Consider the following 18818-nt stretch of genomic DNA (forward strand, 5'->3'; position numbering starts at 1 on the left):
TCAAAGTCATAGGCCAGAATTATAACAAGGGGCAGGGCTTGGGATGACTCCAGGATTTGATCTCATCCCACTCTAGTCTTTCACCCAAAAATTCTTTCTCTCTAGTTCTATATCTCTGCTGTGTGCCCCTGCTGGGCAGAACTGCAGAACAGCTCTCTTAACCTGACACCAGGCTAAGCACCGCCATTTTCTATAGTGTTCACGTCTCAGGACCTTTCAAGTGAGAGAGAAAAAAAATCACGTGGGTAGGGTTACTGTGGTCTCCTGAGAATACTCCAGGCTTTGTCTATAAACACTGTCTCTGTGCCTGTAACTGATATTTATTTACCTCCTTAAGACACGCTAGACCTAAGCAAGAAGGATCCAGCAATGGGATTCAAGCTAAGTGAGTAAGTCTGTGAGGCTGGTACAACTGAGACAACATAGATAGCCATAGGTTTATACAAGTGCATACTGTAATCTCTGTAAAGCCAGGCACCGTGCCCTATTCCCGAAATCCCAGTACTGAGGGGGGTGGGGGGGGATACAGGAGAATCACCCCAAGTACCACCCTGCATCAAGAAAAAAAAGAAGACCCAACGAGATGGCTTAACAGGTGAAAGCTATTGCTCCCAACCCTCACAGCTTGAATGAGTCTTCATTACCCCTAAAAGTCCACAAGCACACCACCACACACACAAATAAAATGATTACAAAACAATAACTTTGTTCCTAGTGCTATCCAGGAAATTTGTGTATCCTTTCTCAAATCCCAACTGAATATCTAGCTACTCAAAATAGGGCAGAAACATAATTGAAGAAGTGTTAGAAAAAAGGATAAGCCTCTGCACACAAATGGATTGAGAAGCTGACTGGAAAAAGCAGATAAACAGTATGTATGATGTTTCTATTCCCACTCATAAGAATTACATTTTAACATACATGTACACATACTTTCTCACAGGCAATGAGAATCCCCTACTAATACAGAGCAAGGTAAGAAATATAAAGAACTTACTTGTCTCACTAAAAACCAACTCATGAAAGTTCTATGCTTCCAAAAGGCCAATAAAAAAAAATTAACAGAATCTATTCAGAATCAGATCTTCAGAATTTGGGGATCTAAGAAAAGCTTACAATGAACAGAAATCTACTAATGAAGAAGCTGCCAATCTTATGCAGCAGAGCACTGTTAATGTACACACCATGAAACAACAGCCCCCTAGTCTTATCAAAAATTGCTAGTAGACTGGAGAGCATAAAGATCATTCTCTGGCTGGAGAGATGACTCAGTAGCTAAGAGCACTGACTGCTCTTCCAGAGGTCCTGAGTTCAAATCCCAGCAACCACATGGTGGCTTACAACAACCATCTGTAAGAGTCCGATGCCCTCTTCTGGTGTGTTTGAAAATAGCTACAGTGTACTTGTATATAATAAATAAATCTTCAAAAAAAAAAAGAATCATTCTCAAATAGTTGTCATTGTGTCTTTGGATCTGTCTTAGTAGGAAGGACATATGGTACAAAAATTGTAGAAAAACAACGACAATTACTCAAAATATAAGCATAAGACCCACCATAGTACCCAGCAATTTCACTCCTAGGCACACACCTAAAAAGTGTCTGAATGAAAGTGCACATCCACTTTCACAGCAGCAGCACTATTCCTAAGAGCCAAATGTCATTGAAGATGAACAAACACACCTCCATACAGTACGATATTACTTTGTCATAAGAAGCATGATCCATACAAGTTAAACCCTTAAAATACTAACCTAAGAAAAGACAAATACAAAAGTCCATACATGTTTCTGTTTACACAAAATATAATAAATCCATAATTAGGGGTTTGCTGTTAAAAAGTTTAAAGAGTAACAAGATTGATGAATAACTATTTTCTTTTAGGGTAATGCTAAAAAAGTACAAATGTCAAAGAATTGCCCAATTTAAAATGGTCACACCAGGAGGCTAGATAGAGAGCTGCCTTAGTTGTTAAGAGCACAAACTGTTCTTCCAGAGAACCAAGTTCAATTCCTGATACCTCGTGGCAGCTACAACTGCCCATAACTCTTGCTCTCCTCTAGTGTCATACTGTGCTGTACAGATATGTATAGCGGCAAAATAGCAACTCATAAAGCAAAACAATAAATTTTGATTAAAAAAATTGACCACATTTCAGTTTGTTTTTAATATTTATTTTCATTTTAAACTATGTGTAGGTATGGTGTCTGTATGCAGGCATGTGTTCATAAATAAGTGTCCTGGAAGGCCTGGAGTTCAGATCCTCTGGGACTGGAGTTATATACAGATGGTTGTGAACTACATGTGTGTGCTAGGAGCCAAACTTGGATCTTCTAGAAGAATAAAGTGCTCTTAGCCATCTCCCCAGCCACCATGAGTTGTTTTCAATTACTCCACAAAAACAAAGTCAGACACAAGAGGCTATAACTTGGATGACTCTGGTTATGGGAAAGTATGACACAGTCAAATTAACCTGCAAAAGAAAAGCAGATTGGTGGTTGCCTGGAGGGTGGAAAGGGTTTAAAAAGCTGGGGCATGATGTAAGGTTCTCAGTCACTAACATTCACCACACAGTAACTGTCTAAGGCTGATCATACCGTTTGTTCTTGTTATCTGAAGTATAGCTCTGTAAAAGTCACTAAAAATAACCACTGAGACATCAGGAAACCGTGGTTAACATAAGCACACAAAACAGGAGCTGGATGGGCCGTGTGAGCCAATATGCCACAAGGATACACTTCAAGATGAGCTATCCCCAAGGAGGAAGGCTTTTTTGTACAGTCACCTACTGCTCTGCCCTCAGAGGGGCACCCCTGCCAATGAATGGCAAAGGAAGAAGACAGTAATGCTTACAGGAGAGGAAAGATTTTTCTGGAGTGACCTGGATTTGTTTAAATACAATCACTGGCTCCAAGCCCTCACACTGGCACCGTATTTTATTTCTCAAAGCTCTCTCTCAGTTCTTGTTTAACATCAGCCTTTCTTTTAGATAATTCAGGGATGTAGGTGGTTTTTAACAAGAATACCTTCTCTCATTTAAAGATTCATGTGTGTGTGTGTGCGTGTGCGCGCGCGCGCTCGCTCGAGCTTGCTTTTATTTCTGTGTAAGTTGGAAAGGAGAAAATGTGTGTGAACGACACACTAATAAATCACCAGAGTTAGATGGCTTACTCTCCCTGGTGAGTTTTCTACAAATCAAGTTTTCCAGCTTGGCAAGGACTACTGTCTCAAAGTAAGGTAAAATAAAATAATGCTAACCTTATTATAATTTTGACACAGCAACCTGTTATTTTTTTTTTACTACTCTGAAATGAAACAGGCTGTACAAAACACAATGGTTTAAGAAAGCACTTAGGACTGGAAAAACAGCTCAGCAGTTAAGAGGATCCAGGTTTGGGTTCCAGAACCCACATGGCTGCTAACGGCCATCTGTAACTCCTCCCCCCTCTTCTGACTATATGTACACATGGTGCACTTACATTCATGCAGGCAAAATATTCATACACATAAAATAAGTAAATTTTAAAAAAATATATCACAACTAAGGAGAGTAGGGAATGGGCTGCAGGGGTGACCAGGAGGGCAGTGAGCCAACTGAGTAAGTGATGGGGGAGGGGCACACAAATAAAGCTTTACATTTTTATTTTCTTGTCTAATTGACTTTTTTTTTCCAAAACAGGGTTTTTCTATATAGCCCTGGCTGTCCCCAAACTCAGAGAGATCCACCTGTTTCTGCCTCCGGTACTGTGATTAAAGGCATGAGTCACCATGCCAGGCTACAACTTCTTAATATTAAATGTACAAAGCATGATAAACATGAAGTTAAAGCACCCGGTATAGGAGATTTGCAGACGACATAAATGTTGGACCTACAAAGAAAAATTAACATTTCTTCTACTGGTGAAAATCAAATGAAGAAAAATTACCACTGGGTAATAGGAATACAGACAGCATCTGGGACTCCAGCATTGAGAGGCAGAGGGAGGAAGATTCTGTGCCTGCCTGATCTCTATCAGGGGTTCTAGTACAGACAGAGCTTCATGCTGAGGGTTTGTCTCAAGCAATTAGGAAGAGAGACCTAGGAGTGTATCTTAATTGGGAGAATGTTTGCCTAGCATACTGGAAGCCCCACGTTCAAGCCCCCAGAGTCCCATAAACCAGACCTGGTAAAATAGATCTCTACTCCTAGTGCTTGGGAGGTGGAGGCAGAAGGACCAGAAGTTCAACATAAACTTGAGGCTAGCTTGGGATATTCAAGACTCACTCTCAATAACAGAAACAAAAACAAAAAGAACAAGTGCCCACAGAGATTAAAAAAGGGCACTGCCATGATGATGTCAGCCACCGTGTAGGTGCTGGATATTCAACTTGGTCTTTGCAGGAAAAGCAAGTCCTCTTTACATCTGAGTCACATCTCCAGTCCCATAGAAATGCTAAATATCTTAAAAAACACCAAAAATTTCTTTCAAAGCGCAATGAAAGCCAGACCCAATGGCACAGACTTATATATAATCCTACAACTTAGGAGGCTGAGTCAGGAGAACTGCAAATTCAAGGCCTGTTGAAACTACAGAGTAAGTTCAAGGCCAGTCTAAACAACTCACTGATGAGACCTTGCCTTAAAATGAAAACCTGAAAAAGCGCAAACAATGTACTCAATAGTAGAGCACTTGCCTAGTAGGATCCTAGGATTATTCATCAGAAGGAAAAGCAAAGTGTGTTATGGGAAGGGGAATCATTTATCCTACAGAGGAATCATTTCCTACACTACTGGGGTGCAGAAGGAAGGCACAGGAGAAAGAACTGACTAAATCAGAACTCAGTTTACTTGTCATGGTGTGACACACTTCAATTAAAGTTTTCATTCAAAAAGGAAGAAGGCCAGCAAGCTGGCTCAGTAGGTAACACTAACACTGGTGTGCTGGCTCCTTCTGTGGTCCCGTCACACCCACTCTGAGATGGTGGCAAGAGGTATCAGCATAAGTTTGGCAGCTAAGTCAGCCCATCCACAGAAATAATAAGACTTGTCTTGATGTAGTGAAACCACCTAAGAGCTGACAGCTGTCCTCTGGTCTCTACGCATGTGTCCCATGGCAGCAAATCTGCATTCATACATATAAAAATAAAGTACAATAAAGTCTTCAAAGGAAAGAGAACAGAAGGACAGTTCTGCTGGCTAAAGTGTGGACCTGCAGTTCAGAGCCCACAAAAGGTAGAAACAGAAAATCAACTGCTCTGACCTTCACAAACTCAAATGCACATATAAGCACTAATAAGAAGAAGTAAGTTTCAATTTAAAATAAAAAGGCAGAACTAAAGAAATGGTCAGTCTGTAATAAGCACTTTCCATACAGGCATCAATTTCTGAATTCAACCCACTCGTTAAAAAGTCAGGTGTTGGCTGAAGAAATAAAATCCAAAGAATTCCAGGAACTCGCTAACCAGATCCTAGTCTGGATCAGAGGGCCTCGTCTCAAAAAATAAGGTAGAGAGCAACAGGAAAACCTGTAACCACTCCCCTACACACACACATTTTTAAAGCAAAGAAAAACAAACATGTTCTGAAACAAAAGCTGAAGGCACTTATCAATGGAATGTACTGGGGGGGGGGGGGGCGCACCTTGCAAGATGGCTAGCCAAGTAAAGGTTGCTGCCAAACCTGATGACCCAGGACCCACATAGGAGGGTCAAATTGTCCTCTGACATATATACAAAGGCCACTGCAAAAAGCTATCCATAAGTATCCACACTGAGACATACGCAAAAATAAATAAGCGTAATAAAAATATTATTTTCAAGAGACTTTAAAGGAAGCCCTCAGCAAGAAGGAAAATGAAAGTAGGCTGAGATCTGGATATGCAAAAGGGAATGCAGAACACTAAAAATGGAGACAGTTCCATCTTATTCCAAGCTACATTTGCTACTCTCTGTACCGTATGATTACAGGTTACCTAACTTCTTCACATCAGGGTTTAGAATAATCTAACTTGTGAAACGCACACACCATCTTTGACTAAAGCTGCTAGTACAAATTCAAGACACATTAAACTACACTTTGAAGAAATTATTAAACCAAGTAAGTAATTACAGAAACACTGATGTGGTTCATGGTATATTCCCCAAGGACAAAACTGACAGGCAATCCTTTCTCAAGAGTAACTAACACAAATGGCATGGGTGATTCAGTGGTTGAATTCTCGCCTACCGTAGGAAACCGGGTTCATTTCCTGGCTCCTGCAGAGTCCTGCCTGCCTTTGCCAGGTGGTGGTGGTGACTTCTAATCACACCAATCAGACAAAGGCAGGCAGATCTCTGAGTTCAAGGGGGCAGCCAGAGTTACAGAGGGGGTTGGAGGGAGCTTGCACTTCTCTTTCAAGCCTAAGTAGTAGAATCTACCTGTGATCCCATCTACTCAAGAGGCTCAGTGAGAAGAGCCAAGCTCAAGGCCAGCCTGTACAACCTTCATGTTCGAGTCTCAAATCAAATAATAAAATAGTATAAAACATACCTGTAAACCCAGTTTATGTGATGTTGGGAATCAAACCCAGGGTTTCCTGTATTATAGCCAACCACATTCTTAACCACCAAGCCATATTCCCAGTTCCAAAACTATAATTTTAGTGTTAACGAAACTTGACTGACAGGCATCAGGCTCATTTAGCACATCTGTGCTCATTCCCTACAAGGGCAGAGCTGAAGGGCTGCAAGCAAAACCTAAACTACTGACTTTCTGGCTCTTTGTACAACACTTGAGGGTGATTAGGAAGCCAAATTAAAGGGAAGGGTAAGCTAACAAAAAGTGGTGAAACTTCAGACAGAAAACCCTAAAAAGTTTAATCTATAAATGATAATAAATCAAACTGGTATAAATTCTCTCTTCTCAACACAAAATGCCACCTGGTATAGAACATAAATCTACAAACATTTGTTAATGACAAGACAATGGATCTGTGACTAGTCAGACACACCTCCTGGGCCTGCTTCCAGCCACAGGAGACTGGCGGAACCTGTAAACAAAACCTGCTTTTGAACCTGTAGACAAAACCTGCTTTTCGAGTACTACACCACTGAAAGAAAAAAACAAACCTTTTCCCGGCGTCCTGTAAGCACAGTGCTCAGATCTAGGAAAGGAGACTCTTCCACAGTCATTACTCACTGTTCAATACCAAGTACACAATACACTGGCATAAATTCAGAGGGATACAGGAAAGATGCAGCAGGAGCCAGGTTGTGGCACTTCTTCCTAACTCAGCAACTAGGAGGTTGAGGCAAGAAGCCCATAAATTCCAGACTAGCCTAGGCTGCACACAGTGATTCCAGACCGTAGGCAGAGTGCTACAAAACAAGACCTTCCTTGCCTTAAGAAATAAAAAGTCAAGTCAAAGTCAACTAACAAGTTGTTCCAGGCTTTTAGAAAACTAACTGCAAACTATCTAGTGTCATTTTAGAGATGATGGCAGACAGAAATGGGTTCACGCTCTCAGCCCTCCCCCATTAGTTCTAGAATCATATACTCTATGTGAAACCTAAGAACAGCCCTGACACACTCCATAGGAAAAAAAATTTTTTTGAAAAAAAAAGAAAATGGACTTTTTAAAAGAATGTTTAAGAGCAAAATTTGTAGCTCAGTGGCAGAGCTTTCATAAGCACCCTGGGTCCACACCACCCCATATCATAAGGCTCAAGCCCTTAACAAAGAGCAATGGTTCTGGAGTGGTGTCTGTGGGCTGGCTGTACTCCAGCACTGTGCCCGATAATCACCATGAGTGTGAGGCCAGCTTGAGCTAGAGTGGGACCTTGGATTTTTTCAAAAAGATGGTTTAAGGCAAAACCATTGGCCCAAAACTAAAGATATGAATTAGTTTCCTGGGTCCAAGACACACACAGCACACACACAAATAAAAATGTGACTATTTAAAAGCCTCTTAAGCATTAAGAAATAACAAGGACAAGCTGAGTGTAGTGTCTAACACCTTTATTCCCCAACACTAGGGAGGCAGAAAGAAATGGATCTCTGTGCTCAAGATCAGCCTGATATGCAGAGTTCCAAGACAGAGAAGAACCCCTGTCAGCCAGTCAGTCAATCAATCAATCAAATCAATCAATCAATCAATCAATCAATAAAGAAAGAATGAAAGAGAAGAGGAAGGCTAGGAAAAGGGCCTAGCTCAGAAAGAAAGAAAAGAGGGAGGGAGAAAGGGAGAGAGGGAGGCAGGCAAGCCACCCCACCAAAAAAAGGTCATCCATAGTCCACAGGACCTTTGCTTATCTGTCATGGGCTTATCTTGGTTCTGACCCGTATGTTGAGTGTTGGGACTGCAATTGTACACCAATTGTACCTAGGTCTGTGCAAGAGAACTGAACCCAGGACTTATGAATGGTAGACAGGTGAGCAGTGTTTGGATCAGCATCAAGTTTAGTATTCGAATGTTTTAAGACTAATGCAGCTAATTTAAAAATGAAGTGACTTTAGGCCCTGCTTGATAACACATGCCTTTAATCAGTGTTCCCAGCCAGCCTTAGGTACTCATTAAGTCCCAGCTTTTTGAAATTGGCAAAACCCTCACTGTTAGGGACTAAGTTTCACTGGATATCCATAAGGCCAACAGATGGATACTCATGCAAGGCTTTTACACTACATCCAGTTCAAGAAACTAAGATATAGGGTTAGGGATGGAGCACATTGGTACACTGACTCTTATAACAAGTTATAACAAGGCAAGTTATGTGTGACTGTATGAATGCGACTATTTATGCCCATGGCACAAACTCCTATCCTCTGATCCTGAGATATGACTGCTACTCCTCCATGTAAGATCAAAGAGTGCATTTCACACCCCTTAATAAAGGCTGAACTGATGTGAACCAGTAAAATGAGATCAGAGTGAAGCCCTGAAGCTCCAGATTTCCAAATGCTCTGCTATTCTTGGGGTTCAGAGGAATGCCATGCTATTCAGTCTCCAACTAGGAAACATGCCACATTACCCGCAAGCCTGGAAACATGCTAGATCATCAATGTATCATTATTTAGTGACTCTTCCTTATTTCTGGAAGCAGAGTCTCACAATACAGCCCCAGCTAACCTGGGATTCCCTATGTAGACCAAGCTGGCCCACAACTCAGTGAGATCTACAGTGAGAATTATTAAAAAGCATAAATATTATGGTAATGTTTTCATTTTAATCTCAGGTGTGGGAAATGGAGCTGCTTCAGACTGTCCACAGCAGCGACTGTGATTTGCCTCGTGCTCTAGCAGAGGCGTGGTTTTGCCAGCTGCAGACAGCTCTGCAAGTGTGTGACATTTGGAATTCTGGGGACTTTTCAGGAGTTACATAATGCTGGGGCCCCAGATGCAGGTTGGTTGTTGGTTGGTTGGTTGGTTGCTGTTCGTCTCATTTGTTAAGTAAGTCTTGCACAAAAAAAGAAAAAAAAATCAAATATTCTGACAGCAAAGATCAAACTTACGAACTTGCCTTGCCCCCAAGGAACTCGAGATCAACGCCCCTAACAAGCAGGACATAGTCTAATGATAATCTAGTACTAGGTAGGAGGTTGAAAGGGTCAAAAATAAAGAGGTGGATAGGGGTGGAAGAAAGAAGGGCCCACAATAAAGCAAATGCTGGCTACAGACATCCATGGCCTCTACCTCCAAAGTGCTGGGATTAAAGACATGTGTCACAACAACAGGCCCATGTGGATTTTCAAATTTTTCATTGTGACACACCTCTGTTACCCCAAAACTTGGGAAGTAAAGGCAGCTTAAGATTCTACCTCCAAAGACTGTTGAGGTGGTTCTGTAGTTAAGGGGTTCAGTAGATAGTCAGCACCCACATAGTAGATCACTACCATCCATAATTCCAGTTCCAGAAGATTTGATGCCCTCTTCTCTGGCTTCCTCTGGCACCAGGTACTCATGCAATATGCAGACATGCATGCAGCCAAAAACACCCTTCTTTCAAAAACAAACACACCCATACACACACCCAAAAAAAAACTTTTAAAAAATCAATTTATGAAGAACAATACAATGCACAATATTTCCAAATTAAAAAAAAGAGAGAACCATGCAATCTGGAGACAGGCAAGAATATCCCAAAGGAAAGACCAGTTTGCAATGTTTTGGGGAAACTGTCCTTTTTAAAAAAGAGGGGGGTTGGAGTATGGGGAGGACAACTCAACAGATAATTCCTTGAAATAAAAGTCACTGATTGGGGGCTGGAACGACAGCTCAGTGGTTAAGAGCACTGGCTGCTCTTCCAGAGGACCTGAGTTCAGTTCCCAACAACCACACGGTGGCTCACAACCAGCTGTAATGGGGTCTGATGTCCTCTTCTGGTGTGTCTGAAGACAGCGACAGTGCACTTATATATAATAAATAAATATATAAATAAATGTATTTTTTAAGTCTCTAATAATTTCTGGGAGCAGGAATCAGCAAATTCAAGCTGAATTAAGTTCCTCAACCTCATTAAGTATACTGAGGAATGGCTATAGTTAACAACACAGTCACTAAGGAGAAATGACACCTTTTGGCTTAATAAAAAAATTTTTTTTAATTTTAAAAAAAGGGCCTTGGATGTCCACAGCCACCACTGCACCAGATTTTGAGCAACACAATCATACCAAAAGATCAGAAATAAAAGCTACTCAAATTACAATGGAAGATAGTCCTTAACATCTTACAAAGAAATCAAGTGAAGGCCAGAGAAGGAGCAGGAGACCTCTGCACAGCATTCATGGTGCAGAGACACGGGGATCTGGATGGAGTTCAAGACAAACCTCAACTACAGGGCAAGAATGGGCAATGGGCAGTGGCAATGGTGGGGAAGTGAGTGACAACATGAGAGTTTAAAGAACTGGCAAGACAGCTGGTACCACTGTGTGCCTCCAAGACAATTACCCCAACTCACATGCAAAGAGAAAGATCAAGTCCCAATCTGTCTGTCTTCTGACTTCCACACCTGAAAACTCGATGAAAAGATACTACTCATTAGGGTCATAAGACTTAATCTCTGGATGCCTATTTCACCCTGGAGAGAAGGTCCAGGCGGTGAGGAGTGCCTACTGCTCTTGCTGAATAACCTAAGTTCAGTTTCCATTACCCAACTCAAGCAGCCTACAACTGCCTGAAACTCCAGCTCAGAGGTTAGAAGCACTCTGCTGCTGGAGACCCAGGTTCCGTTCACATCACCTACACGCAGCTCACAACTATTGTGACTACAGCTCCAGGGACACAAACCTAGTCTCTGGCCTCTGAGAGCACTAAGGCCATGTGTGGTACATGAAAACATTGTATGCATGCACAAATGCACATGCGTGCTCAAGCACATACTACACAGATATACAAATACACCATATACACACACGCACATACATACTTATTACACACGCAAGCAAGCAAAACCCATACACATAAAAATTTTTTTTAAATGGGACTAGGGCGATATCTCACTGGAAAAAGGACTTTTGCTGTAATAACATGAGGGATGGAGTTCAGATACATAGAAGCCCACATAGAATCCAGGCAGCTGTAGTGACCATTCAAGAGGCAATCAATCTGGCTATCTAGTAGACTTAGCTCAAGTTTAGTAAGAGACCCTGTCTCAATAAAGTGGAACATATAAACACTCAAATACACTTACATAAAATGAATAGTATCTTACAGACGATCATGAACGACTGAAAGATCATGGAAGACTGGCTTGGCACACGCTGATTTATCAAGCAAAAATGTCAATAGCCCACTAGTTTCATATTACCCAATTTTAATTTTACCCTCTTTTAATTTTATAATTTAAAAAATGTTTTAAAAATCAAGTTGTGTCTTTTTTGATTTTAAAGATTCACTTCCATGAACTGGACAGATGTCTTAGCAGTTAAGAGGCTGCTTTTCCAGAGGACCCTGGTTTCATTCAAAGCACCTACAAGGTGGCTCACAACCATCTGTCTGTAACTCTATTCCCAAAGAATCTTCTTGCCTCCCTGGGCACCAAGCACAGAACTGCACATACAGACCGACAGCCAAGCAGTTATGTAGCCAATCCATCATTCTTATGAGTTATGTACGGGCTCGTGTATCTGCACATGGGTGTGAACACAATGAGCCCAAGTGTGGAGAGAGCCAATCCCGAGCTGGAGTTTGTTAGGTTGTCAGAACAGCAAGTGCTCGTAACTGCTGAGCCATCTCCCGGGCCCCAACTAATGTTTATGTGTATTGATATCTTCGTATATATGTGGAGGCCAAAAGAGTTCGTCAAATCCCCTGAAACTGGAGTTACAGATGCTGTGAACAGTGCGGTGAACTTAACCCAGGTCATCTAAAGATCTGGAGCATCTCTTCAGTCCACGTTCATTTTCTTTATTAACAATCACCTGGAAGCTACTCAATAATATTAAAATAATTTTTCCCAACAAGGGATTAATTTTTTGATTGCTATGTGAGACACATTTTATGCTTGTCTGTAACTCTAAGGGACAGGAACTAGACTGGGAAGAATAAAGTATGTATCTCAGTTCATTTTCCTGTCAACCTGACTGAACAGTACTAGGCTAGTGAACACTTCTGCCGTGTGTCTAAGAGGGCATTTCCAGAAAGACTGTCAGAGGAGGAAGCCCTGCCCTGAATATGGGCAGCACCAACTCAAAGGTTTGAATGGTACAGAAGGGAAAAGGTGGAATGTCAGCACACTAGCAGACATGCAGACACTGTTCTCCCTGCTGCCCCCTTCCCCTCCTCATGGTCTACACCCAGGCCACCATAAAATGAGCTACTCACTCTTCCATAACCTCCTCCCCACCATGACAGACTAAAACTGAGAGCCAAAGTCTTACTGTCTCAAGATGTTTCGGTCAGGTAGTATGTGACAAAAACACAGTGAAAAGGGGTGATTATGAAGAGACGGAAGGAAAACCGGGGACTGGGACAGCATTCTTGTTTGTTGTTTGTTCTTTGAGATGCGGGTCTCTCTGTGTAGCCCTGGGTATCCCAAAACTCATTTTAGACAAGGCTAGTCTTAAACTCATGGGTATCAGATCTGCCTACCCCTGCCTCCCAAGTGCCAAGATTAAAGCCACCATACCCTGCTAGTATTCACTCTTTACTGTTAATTATAAACAGGCAAAACTTTCCAAGCAGTACATATGTTAGTAAGTATTGCCTTAATATTGGGACCAAAAGAAAAATCTGATGAAAAAAAAAAATCAATAATCAGACATCAAAATTCTTTTTTTTTCTATACTTCATTCTGCTTACAGAATATTTATTAAGGTTGCTTAATATATGACTTTTCATTTGACATTGTGGAAGTCCTTTATTGTAAAGCTTATCCTTCTGTCTGGTGACAAGCAGCAGCCACAGTGATCACTCTGGACCCCCGCGCTGGATAAATTCCATTTCCTCTTGAGACATAGGTTTCCTCCTGTACTTCTGAGGTAATGATTTTATTATTTCTGCAGTGTCTGGTGGCCCCTGATGCATCAGTAAATCTGGGGACATATTTCCTTTAGAATGCTGTGAAACTACAGAGGAGTGGGGGCCTTGTCCAGCAGATCCCAAGGCTTCTGAGGCACTGAGTTTAGGTTTGTCTCTTCTGTTAGGGAACTTTATTAGTGGAGCATGTGGTTTCACTATCTGCATGACCCTGGTGGCGGAAGCCATCTTGCTGCCCATCGTGACCCCCAGCCCAAAATTCTTAAACTAGGAAGAAATGCATAACCATTACCCCTTTGATAGTGAGTAGGTCATTAACACATACATACACATATGAGAACATTTTCAAAGTAGATATAAAGGGCTGGCCATGCAGCTGGGCTGTTTACCTAGCATGAGCAAACATGAGTATTTACTTAGCATGCACAAAAACTGGGTCCAATCCAAAGCACTTCATCGTCTGGGTATGGTGGCATACGCCTGTAGGAAGTAGAGACAAAGTCCTCTTCAACTCATATCAAGTGTGATACATTAAAAACCTATCTCAAAAGAAAACAGAATGTAGCAAATGAGGCAAATGTAACCTCCATGCTTATAAATTAATGATGGTCACAGCTTGTAAGAAAGATTAAAATCCTATCTATATAGGATCCTGTCAGTAGAAAGGGGGCTGAAGGGCATTTGACCCCCCCCCTCAAAACACAATCAGGAAACAAATTTGTGTGCAATAAGATAAAGGCATGTTTTCTGAGGATAAAACGAAGTGCCCCATTTAAGAACAAACAGCTAGAGATGCCACACGTCCAGACAAAATGGAACTGTAAAAACAGATTAACCTAAGAAAACTAACAAAAAAGAAAAGCAAAATATTCACCTCTAAGAAATCTTATGAAAGCACAGAAACTAATGCCCTCCCTTCCTTTCCACAGTCTCAACAAAAAAGCACAATTCAATCTCCAACTAAAGAGTCACTATCTGGAAATGTTAACAACTTCCTTTAACAGCTGCATGCAAAATTTAAAAGCAGGCCAACTTGAGGCCCTACATCATGAAATGATCTTACATTCCTAAAAAATTCAAATCTGAAAAGATGAACTGAGTTTCACAAGCCAGTAAGAATTATACCCACTTCCTGAAGGAGCCTAACAGGAGGTGATTTTGCCAAGTGCTTGCCCTGAGGGGGGGGGGGGACTTTATATCACAAAAAGCAAAGGTTGAATGTGAAATTTAGTTCACTATCTAATTCAGTCACTTGCAACACAAAGAGGGAGGGGATAACGAAATGTTTAGGAGTACCTGCTACTCAGTTCTTTTCTATTTTATGTGCAAGTTATTTTGCCTGCCTGTATGTTTATGCACATGTGTATCTGGCACACTCAACGGAGTTACAGGTGATTGTAAGTTGCTCTGTGGGTGCTGGAAATCAAACTTCAGTCCTTTGAGAATGTGCCAGTGAGTGTTCTTTAACTGCTGAGCTGCCTCTCCACTACACACCCACACCCACACCCACACACACACACTCACTCTCTCTCTCTCTCACACACACACACACACACACACACACACACACACACAAACTACTACTACTATCACCACCACCACCACCACCACCACCCTTGAAAAGAACGGAAGTTCAGTTCCCAGCACCCACATCAGGCAGTTCACAACCACCTGTATGTACCAGAAGCCAAGCCCAGCACCAGGGGATCGACAACCTCTTCTAACTTATTGTTACACATACAAACATGTTGGCGCTCACATATACACAAAAAGCTTTCTTTAAAAAAAAAAAAAAAAAAGGAAAAGGAGGTCTTGCAATGGTGGCACACGCCTTTAATCCCAGCACTCGGAAGAAAGAGAAAGGCCAATCACTGAGTTTGAAGTCAGTCTGGTCTGTAGAACAAGGACTACACAGAGGAAAAAAGGAGAGAAGGAACACATGTAGCCATGTTATTTGAAACACTTCTATCTCTAGTTACCAGTTCCTACTTTACGTGCAGAGCAGCCAATGATGCAGCTCACCACAGCTCAGGAATGCAGTGACAAGCAGCATGCCACATACTCACTGTATCATTATTTTCTGATAAAAAGGTATCTGGGTAGAAAGACCGATATAATCAGCAGCATTCCCCACTCACACAGACAGTCAAAAGCAGCTCAGTCAGCCTCCAGACCTCTCATCAAGCACCTCTTTAAAAATTGCTCCAGAGTAGAGATAACTGAGCTTGGAAAGAGGAGTAATACGCAGCCACAATTTTGGGTCCCGAATACAAAAGCAGATCACCCATCCTTTTCTGAGGCTCAAGTGTACAAGTATGCTGGCCAATAAACACACCCAGAACACAAAAGCCAAGAAAAGTAGTCAAAAGAACAAAAACAAACAAGGATGCTTAGTTTGCATCTTCAAGTGCTCAATGAGACTGTACCTATGCTTATGGTTCTGTATAGAAATGAGAGGCTCCAACACAGTATCTCTAGCTAAGCTTTTAATTACAAAATTAAGAGACCTAAGCCTCCAGTAAATAGAAGAGCTACCCTAAACATAGGAAAAAAATGGAAAGAAAGATGTTCCTGCTGAGACTCCCAGATAGGGACATTTATCTGCTCTGTCAACTTCCCACAAGCCACCTTTCACTGACGAAATATTTCTAAGTAAACCTAGAGATGACTGGAGACTTATAAAACTGGTTTTTACAGAAGGGGCTGGCCTCTTTGGAGTCACACAATAAAGTCAGCAATGACACAAGGCTCCTGAAACTTGAAGCAATAGATGCAGTAAACAAACATTCCAGGTCCAGTTAGTGGCTGTGTTGTATATCTTTAAATATTTACTAAGAAGGTGACACATTTATCAGTGTTCACGAAGAGCATGTAAGTCTTGCTGCCTGCTGTTTCAGGATACTCAGCAACGTGCAGAACCAAGCACAGCAATGCATCCTTTTCTGTTCCCAGCAGGTGAAAGGCAGAAGTGGGATCACCTTGAGCTTAATGTCGACCTGGATACACTTGTATCTCAAAAGGGAGTGGGGGCCAGAATATCATTAAATAAAAGACACAAAACAGCAATTATTACCAGAGGACAAAGGGTACTGTGAGGCAAGAATGATTATCCAACTGAGGCCAGAAGTCACAAGCAGACAAAGCTAAACCTGAGTTCAGGAAGGTTCACTGGACAGTTGAGACCTGAAGGACAGTAGGCTCTGAACAAAGAAAAAGTGGAAGAAGAAAAACAACCTAGCAAAACCACAGCCTTCACTAAGAAAGGGAATGATCAAATGAGATCTTACACTTAAGAAAAGCCAGCTTGGTGATATTTGGACCAAGGTAAAGGACGGTGAAGAAGAATGGAGTAGAGGGAGTTAGGCGATGTGCCTGCAATCGAGAACTCAGAAGGCAAAGATATGGGAAGTGCTATGCTGGAGGTGAACCTGATCTACATAGTAAGTTCTAGACTAGCCTGAGATACATTAAGAAGATATTGTCGAGAAAGGAAAGAGGAAGAGAGAGAAGTGGAGGAGGGAAGGAAATAGATACCTGGCAGTAGAGGTGGACAAATGATGGAATCCAAGTACAAAGGGCAGGAAGGCCCAAGAAACCAGAGCAAATTGACAATCCTGTATGTGCTTGCAGAGAAAGCCAATCTGCTTCCTAAAGGATGGGGGAGAAACACTCAGGGCTATAATTCCTTGATCCCTAGACCCTGTTCTCACAGGTGACTTCTCCCACTTCTTATCCAGCACTATAAAGGCAGCAAACAGCACAATTCAGAATATAAAACCTAAAGGTAAACATCACACAGGCTGTAACAAGGTGCAGCCAGAGTGATCTTCCACCAAACATGTGGCCATCTGTTATGACCCTCTCTCTCATTCATACTCAACACCAGAGCACTGGAGAATTCAGAGAAAAGGTTTTATGCCAGCAGAACCCACCACATAATGCTTCTCTCATGAACAGCCCTCAAGTGAAGAGCAGCAGCTTGAAGCATCAGAACAAGGCACAGGCAATGTAATGTTACTCCCATGGTTGGGTTATACAGAACAGCAAAATGGCTACAATGTTATTTCCAAGACTGCACTGTGATTTAAAACTCATCCTTCCCAAATAGAATAAAAGATTTTGCTGCAGGCTTGTAAGTAAACTGCTGAGTTGCAAGCACACTGGTGGCAAAGTACAGAAAGCCTGAAAAACAGCCAAAAGAGCTTCCCACAGGTCAGCCAGTAGTAAGAAAACAGAAACTTCAATTCTACAACCAGGAGACAAATTCGCCGGCAACCTAAGGGAGCACTGGCGTAGCCACTGCTCATCGTGCAAGCCTCTGTGGCTTGACCTGACCAGACCTGGGCCAAATGCCTGAAAAAATGAGATGCACTCACTCTCAACCCACACAACTGTGTGCTCTTTCAAACAACTGCAATTGTAACTCATCACACAGCAGCTTAAAACAAACACACCCCCATGCCACATATCCAAACAAGTCTTGGCGATCTTTCCTGCAGCCACCTTCCATACACAAACTACATTAGCATAAACAGCCAAAGGGACACCCACCTTCCAGGCACTGGCCCAAGGGCAGAACATCAGAACACAATCTACTGCTGGTGCACATCTTACCAACTTCATTATAAACTACCTCATAGCTTCAAACAATTACTATAGTCCAAGGGTTGTTGTTGGTTTTTTAAATATAAGTTTAAGAGTATTAATTTACAAATTAAAATATACCACCAGCTTTAACTTCCAAAAAACACATAATGACCCAAAAACTCATCAACTAAAATTCAAAAAATTTTTAATATTTAAAGTACAGCAAGATGGCTGAGCAGGTAAAAGGTGTTTGACCACCAGAGTTCAAACTCAAATGGGAGAACTAATTCCCCAAATTTGTCTTCTGACCTCCACACGCAGGCACGCATGCACGAACACACACACCCCATGCACAGTAATAATTAATTAAATAAATGCAAAGTCCGACGGTGGTGGTAGACACCTTTAGGCCCAGAGGCAAGTGGATCTCTGAATTTGAGGCCAGCCTAGTCTACAGAACAAGTTCCAGGACAGCCAGGGCTACAGAGAGAAACCCTGACTCAAAAACAAGTCAATCAGAGCACTGCAGAGATGACTCAGTGGTTAAGAGCACTGACCGCTCTTCCAGACAGAGGTTCAGGATTCAATTCCCAGCATCCACAGTGCAGCTCAGAACTGTCCATAAACAAGAATTCATGGAGATGAACTCAACTCTTGCTAATTTTCTCTCTTCTTTCTTGAATGGACACTGGACAGAGTTTGTACAAGGCTATCCCTGCCTTCTTTTCCAATCCTGGGTAGTACAGAGGGACAAATGGCTTAGTGGGAAATTTCACAACTGAGAACTAATTTTACCATGCTAT

At 41.8% G+C, this 18818-nt stretch overlaps 2 protein-coding genes across 5 annotated transcripts in view; both read right to left on the bottom strand.

The window, feature by feature from the left end:
- ANKRD11 (ankyrin repeat domain containing 11) overlaps nucleotides 1-18818 on the bottom strand; it is a 150076-nt gene that overhangs the window by 112623 nt on the left and 18635 nt on the right. The window lies entirely within an intron of this gene.
- On the bottom strand, nucleotides 13243-13672 carry LOC308436502 (alpha-ketoglutarate dehydrogenase component 4-like). Its single transcript, XM_080937448.1, has one exon. It carries the CDS (start codon nucleotides 13666-13668, stop codon nucleotides 13360-13362), a length of 309 nt encoding a protein of 102 aa, XP_080793574.1. The 5' UTR covers nucleotides 13669-13672; the 3' UTR covers nucleotides 13243-13359.

This window comes from Micromys minutus, assembly GCF_963924665.1.
Source record: "Micromys minutus genome assembly, chromosome: 24".
Taxonomy (NCBI): Eukaryota; Metazoa; Chordata; class Mammalia; order Rodentia; family Muridae; genus Micromys; species Micromys minutus.